The following is a 6,968-nucleotide window of genomic DNA, read 5'->3' as shown; positions in this document are numbered from 1 at the left end:
AGGCCCACAATCTTACTTGGTGCCAGTATCACTGTCTGGATGTGTTTGCTTTTCTTATCACTACAGTGACTGTAGTCCTCTACATCTTCTATAAAATGTGTAAATTCTTCATATTGCGTTGCTTATTTAAACCAAAGTGTAAAAGCAAAAAAGAGTGATTCAGTTTTTTCATCTTTGAACATTTGGTGTGCTAAATATTTTTTTTTAATTACAACTAATTGTTAACATGTTGAGCTTACATTCACATTTGGCAGACACTTTTATCCAAAGCAACTTACAGTGCCCTTATTACAGGGACAATCCCCCTGGAGCAACCTGGAGTTAAGTGCCTTGCTCAAGGACACAATGGTGGTAGCTGTGGGGGTTGAACCAACAACCTTTTGCTTACCAGTTCAGTGCTTTAGTCCACTACGCCACCACCACTCCACTGAACTTGTTATTGCATTTTACTTTTAAGAACATTAAAAATCATAATTGATCTCTAGTTCTGATTATTCTGCATGATCATAAAGCAATATGTTGCTGCCTCTAGTGAACAACATGTTCTCTAAATGTTTATCTCAAGGTTTAGATTTAAGATTTATTCTTATAATTATACAATTATAGTTCAGATTTGTATTTAAGATTTAAATGAGTCCAAAAGTTTAAACCATAAAATGTTTTTTAATACATTTACTTGGGTAAATATGGCAAAATTGGGCAATTTTTGATGCTAGATTTGACAACTTTGGGCCATTTTCTTTTTACATTTAGCACCTCATAGGGTTCTAATACATCAGTAAATGATGGAGAAGCTTTCAGAACAAGACATTTTTAAATCACAAATTTATGTATTAATGAAATCCAGATAGGAATTTTCAACAAAGTATCATCATTCATTTGCAGTTTTCGGTTGGCAGAATTTACAGCTCACCCAGTGTCCATGTTGGTTGTGGCCCTGGTACTTGGGGTTTGCAGGGGGGAAATATGATTGATGATATGATCAAAATTGACAAGAACACAGGTGGAAGTTTGATTATGGTACTTTTCCAAGCTGAATGTGCCAACAGTTACCAAGATTTTGCCAAGTGGCACATGTTCCTGGATAAACATCCTTGTTCTATCATCCAATCAGATATTAGGGTTTGATGTAGGGTAAAGGACAACACATGGATAATAAAAGGTTTTGTTTAACTTCATACTGTATCAACACTATATCCACCTTTAAACACACACTGCTGAGTGAAGATGTACATCAGTGATTGACAAACCACATTAATTCCATATGTGAACCTGCTCTACAGTACCTTTCTCTGTGCCTTCTACCTTTTACCTCAACACATTATTGACTTACCCCTACCCCTACCCCTACCACGACTTGCTCTTGTTTTTGCACCATGCTCTTGTTAAAGTTCATATTCTAGGTTAATAATTATACCTAATAGTACAGTATATGGTTGAGGGAGCCAGGGTAATCGCATACTCAATCGCTGGTAATCATGAGACTGTTTGTCTGTCTCCTTTCTCTGGTAACCGTGCTCAGCAGTGCAGAATGTGGGAATATATTAATCTGGCCCACTGAGGGCAGTCATTGGATTAATCTGAAAATTGTGTTGGAAACTTTGATGGACAGGGGACACAGTGTAACTGTGTTGATGCCGAACTCGTCTCTTTACATGGATGTTAAAGAAACGGATCACTTTGCGTATCACCGCTATAATGTGTCCATCTCTGAAAAGACCATGCATTATTTCCTTGAGGAATTTCTCCATTTCACAATGTATGAGATGGACCAATTGAATCTATTGCAGATTCATATGAAATTCTACCAGCTTTTCTCCAAAGATCTGGATTTGTGTCTTTTATACTGTGACGGCATTCTCAGATCTCCAGGGTTGATTGACAAATTGCGGCATGAAAAATTTGATGTAATTCTGTCCGACCCGATCTACCCATGCAGTGATTTAGTAGCTGAACAGCTGAACATTCCCTTGGTGTACACGTTACGATTCTCCATCGCTCACACTCTAGAGCGGTTGTGTGGTCAGATACCGGCTCCACCATCATTTGTTCCTGGAGCCATGAGTAAACTCACAGACAGGATGAGCTTTACGGAGCGAATCCTCAACATGCTCTTCTACCTTTCTCAAGATGTTTTGGCCATTAATCTGTGGAAAAAATATGACAAATACTACACTGAATATTTAGGTGAGCTCGAAACTTAAAAAGACAAATGATCAATGCAAACTTATATTAGCCATACATATTTATGTACTATGCAGAAAAAAACTGCTTTTTTGTAAAGTTATCAAGCACTCCTTATTCCAGGACGACCCACTTCCTTTTGTGAGATGATGGGTAAAGCTGATATCTGGCTAATCCGAACCTACTGGGATTTTGAGTTTCCTCGGCCATTCCTGCCCAACTTCAAATATATTGGAGGGATTCACTGCACCCCTGCCAAGCCTCTACCCAAGGTACATCTGCCTTTTAATATCCTACCCACCATAAAAATAACTAGTAAATAACAGCTTCCTCCAAAGTCTTCTAACCTGAAAGAAACTGACCGTGGCCCGCTGTTACATATTTGTTTACAGTTTACAGAGCCTAGAGTTGACACAGAGACAGGCCATATTTGACATATTTGTCAGGTCATAAGGACTTTTTCTACCATTTCATAATTTTTTTTTTAAATAAAGACAGTTTTCATCGCTGGCAAATAATAGAATGTATTTGCATGTCTTATTTTAATTGATTGTAGGTAAATATCCACTTCAGACACAACAAACCCACAAGAATTAGCTGTTTATAATTGATATCTGAGTGGGTCTTCAAACCTTAAAAAGTTCTGTAAGCGTGTATTAGAAATTATGGTTCTCCTATTGGTTCTGTGTGTGTGCGTTTGTTTATGTTTTTGATGCATTTTAATAATTGCCACTTTTTAAAATGTGCATAGGATATGGAGGAGTTTGTGCAGAGCTCTGGTGATGATGGGATAGTTGTGTTCACTCTGGGGTCTATGGTAAAGAACATAACCAAAGAGAGGAGCAATACGATCGCCTCTGCTTTGGCACAGATACCTCAGAAGGTTATTTGGTTTTCTTTCATCCTTTCTTTTTTCAGGCAATAAAGTATGAACATATAAACTCTTCTTATGGATGACAAGTCAACTGAAATTCACTTGTCTTGATTTTGTCACACTTAAATCATCCGAAGTCTCGTAGAGATTCTTTATAATGTCTCTGTCATGCACAATGCTCAGCAGTTAGGAGTGAGGCTGTGGACATGTTTTTGTTTATTTATTATTTGTATTGTTTGCAGGTCTTATGGCGATATGCTGGAGACAAGCCAGATACTCTTGGTGCAAACACCAGAATCTATAACTGGATCCCTCAGAATGATTTATTGGGTTTGTGTTACAATTTGTGAGAGTTTATTAATTTTACTTACCTGTATAAACTATCTGACTCATGCCAATTCCTCATTCAGGTCACCCCAAAACCAAAGCATTCATTACACATGGGGGAACTCACGGCATATATGAGGCCATATATCATGGTGTTCCAATAGTCGGGATCCCCTTGTTTGCAGATCAGCCAGATAACTTGGCCCATATGAAGGCCAAGGGGGCTGCCGTTGTCATGGACTTCAACAGCATGCAGACTCAAGACCTGGTGGACGGACTCAACAATGTCATTAACAACACCTTGTGCGTTTACTGTGGACTATGAAGAATTTAGTTATACTCAGAAATATTACAATACTTGTCTTACTCTGTTTATGTGTTTATTCTATAGGTATAAAGAGAATGCCATGCGTTTGTCCAGGATTCATCATGACAGACCAATGAAGCCTTTAGATGAAGCAGTGTTCTGGATAGAGTTTGTCATGCGTAATAAAGGTGCCAAACACCTGCGTGTGGCGGCCCACAACCTTACCTGGTACCAGTATCACTGTCTGGATGTGTTCGCTTTTCTCATCACTATAGTGACTGTAGTCCTCTACATCTTCTATAAAATGTGTAAATCCTTCATAATGCGTTGCTGTTTTAGATCAAATCGTAAAAGTAAAAAAGAGTGATTCGTTTTTTTTTTCTTCTTTGAATTGAACATTGTGTGCTAAATTTTTTAAATGCTTCATTTAAACTTAATTAAAACATTGGACTGAACATAAATCTGCACAAATTTTATGGAAGGATTTGCAGCACAACCAATATCTATGCTGGTTATGGCCCTGGTACTTTGGGCCTGAGGTAGGAAAATATGATTTCCTGAAATTGCAGAAACTTTTTCAATTTGAAATAATGCAAAAACAAAACAAAAAAATACAATTAAATAAGAAATACAATTAAAATGCTGAGAAAATAAACACTTTGCTGAGTACATATAAATAAGCCCTGTTTAATTGATTTATCAGAAACATCAGATTTGATAACACCACTGTTCCAAGCCAGATATGACAACACATAAGTGGTTAAAAGGTCTAATTAAGCTTCATTTTAACTCTATATCAACTCTCAAACTTGCAGCTGAGTGAATATTTAAATCAATAAATGACAAACCATATTAATTTCACGTGTGTTACGTGCAAACATGCTCTACCTTTCTCTTTGCTCTTTACCTTTCACTTGAACTGTTTATTGATTTATTGGCTTTTGTTTTTGCACTCTTGTTAAAGTTCATATTCTAGGTTAATAATTTATACCTGTAAGCTTATTTTTGAGAGTGACTGAGTGATTGTGCACTGTATCACAGGTAATCATGAGAATCGTAGCCTGTCTCCTTTCTCTGAATATGAGAATATGGGAATATTTTAGTCTGGCCAACTGAGGCCAGTCATTGGATTAATCTGAAAATCGTGTTGGAAACGTTGATGGACAGAGGACATGGTGTAACAGTGCTAAAGCCGAATGCCTCTATGTTTATGGATGCAAAAGTCACATTGTTTCTCCTATCAGCACTTTAATGTGCCCATGTCTGCATCAAAATGCATGAATTAATCATGGAAATGATCAATTTATCAATGTATGAGATGGATCAACTGAATCTACTCCAGATTTATATCAAATTCAAAAACAAAAATTGTTTTTAAAGAATCAGGAAATGTGGGTTTCGTACTGTGACAGAGTTCTGAAATCTCCAGAGTTAATGGACACATTACAGCATGGAAAATTTTACATTATTCTGGCTGACCTGATCTTCCCATGCAGCGATTTATTAGCTGAAAATCTGAACATTCCCGTGGTGGACACATTCCGATACTCCATTGCTAAAACTGCAGAGTGCATATGTGGTCAGATACCGGCTCCACCATCATTTGTTCCTGGAGCCATGAGTAAACTCACAGACAAGATGAGCTTTACAGAGCGAATCTTCAACATGCTCTTCTACCTTTCTCAAGCTGCTTATGCCAATATTCTGTGGAAGAGGTTTGACGACTAATATTCTGAATATTTAGGTGAGTTCACCACTCCAAAAGACAAATGATTAGTGGACACTGACCATGATAGTGACTGTGATTTTTCCAAGTAGAACATGTTTCTGTTTCACATAGGTCTTACATTTTTGTCAGTGGAAAAAAGCCCTAGTCTAAAGTCCTGTTGAACAACGATACCACAGTAAACTTGGCAGCCTCAATAGGGCTTAACAGACTGATTCCAGAAGTAAAAATCCCATAAATTTTTTCCATAGACAAATCAGTTTTCAACGATAACTTATAAACCTTTAAAGACATACCTATAGACAGGTTGTTCATCGATGGTGTATGCTTTTTTCAGCATTATTTCAACTTCATTGTTGAAATGACGTTTAATATGGAATTCATGGTCAACAACTACATTACGTATGGTCCAGCAGAGAAAGATGCACCAATCAGAGAACCATGGCCAGTAAAGCCCACCAGACAATTCCAGCAGTGACTGAAATGAATCTGCTACAAAGCATCTCGTTCCCACCTTTCAGGAAACCAACATTACGCAAGTAACCGAGATGTTTCCTTTCAAGAAGGTAACTTCGACACTGCGTCAGAAGCTGACGCTATGGGAGCCAGATACCATAACACCGTAGCACTGATGTGCAACGTCTACTAGCCATTATAGGGTAGTCAAAGGCATAGCTGTAGCCACACCATATTAAGAAATAAGAAGGGAGGTGGGAAAAATAAACCAACAGCTCGCTGCCAATACAGAGATACTAGCCATGCTGGGTAGTAGACCAGTGTCTCAACACACATACAGTATATCCCAGGAAGCAAAGGAGCAGAGTGATTGCCTGGCCAAGGGCTTTGGCACAGTTACACTGACCAACAGGGTAGTGAAACACTGGCTTTGGCACAATGAACTAGCCAATGGGGTAGTGAAACGTATATGTGCTCTCATTCACCTCAGTGTGAATAGAGAGACCATAGTGTAATACTCATACTGACCAACTGGCATGCAGGTTATAAAACCTGGCAGAGGTGTGACGGGAAGCCCAACCTGAAGCCAGACATACGTGTGACGAGGAGGAGGGCGTGGCCGGGCTGTGAGGATGCATGCCTGGGACTGAATTAACTAATCAGCTGGAAAGGGGATAAAGACGAGCCGGAGGTGCCAGTTCGAGGGAGAGAGAGACACACGTGGCTGCTGTGTGTGTGTCGGTGTGTTTATGTTTGTTTAAGTTCAGTTATGTCATTAAAGATATGTTGACTGTTCTGCCGGTTCCCGCCTCCTCCTTGCCCATCCTGAACCCCATTACATTGGTGCCGAACCCAGGAAGGAGGAGGGATGCGCTGTTGTGGAGTCCTCGCCGCTGCTGTCCGCTGAGAAGTGGAGGAGATGCTGCCGTCCGCCAGGAGCCACAGGAACCACTCCCATCCACCAGGAAGCAGAGGAACCGTTACTTGCTGCTGTCTGCCAGGGGAGGAGCGGCTGTTGTCCGCCAGGGGGCAGAGGAGTGGCTGAGGACCAGGCGACGGCGTGTCCGGGGATCATCAAGCGAGTTTTTCTCTCT

The 6,968-nt window shown here is 39.6% G+C and overlaps 1 protein-coding gene and 1 pseudogene across 1 annotated transcript; both read left to right on the top strand.

Moving 5' to 3' along the window:
- Window positions 1-1,446: 1,446 nt before the first annotated feature.
- Window positions 1,447-4,372, top strand: LOC127437758 (UDP-glucuronosyltransferase 2C1-like). The gene is made up of 6 exons (XM_051692911.1): window positions 1,447-2,187; window positions 2,308-2,456; window positions 2,936-3,067; window positions 3,301-3,388; window positions 3,469-3,688; window positions 3,777-4,372. Exons 1-6 carry the CDS (start codon window positions 1,479-1,481, stop codon window positions 4,057-4,059), a joined length of 1,581 nt encoding a protein of 526 aa, XP_051548871.1. The 5' UTR covers window positions 1,447-1,478; the 3' UTR covers window positions 4,060-4,372.
- Window positions 4,373-4,434: 62 nt separating this feature from the next.
- On the top strand, window positions 4,435-5,465 carry LOC127439781 (UDP-glucuronosyltransferase 2A1-like; annotated as a pseudogene).
- Window positions 5,466-6,968: the final 1,503 nt, after the last annotated feature.

The sequence above is a fragment of the Myxocyprinus asiaticus genome, chromosome 4, assembly GCF_019703515.2.
Source record: "Myxocyprinus asiaticus isolate MX2 ecotype Aquarium Trade chromosome 4, UBuf_Myxa_2, whole genome shotgun sequence".
NCBI classification, from domain to species: Eukaryota; Metazoa; Chordata; class Actinopteri; order Cypriniformes; family Catostomidae; genus Myxocyprinus; species Myxocyprinus asiaticus.
Note: the sequence above shows the minus strand (reverse complement) of the source record. Positions and strands in the feature narration are given on the sequence as shown.

Excerpts from the sequence above, each read along its gene's own strand:
- LOC127437758 (XM_051692911.1), top strand. The coding sequence starts at position 1,479 with ATGAGACTGTTTGTCTGTCTCCTTTCTCTGGTAACCGTGCTCAGCAGT. Across the intron at positions 2,188-2,307 it reads ATACTACACTGAATATTTAG|GACGACCCACTTCCTTTTGT; the intron begins GTGAGCTCGAAA and ends TCCTTATTCCAG. Across the intron at positions 3,068-3,300 it reads TGGCACAGATACCTCAGAAG|GTCTTATGGCGATATGCTGG; the intron begins GTTATTTGGTTT and ends TATTGTTTGCAG.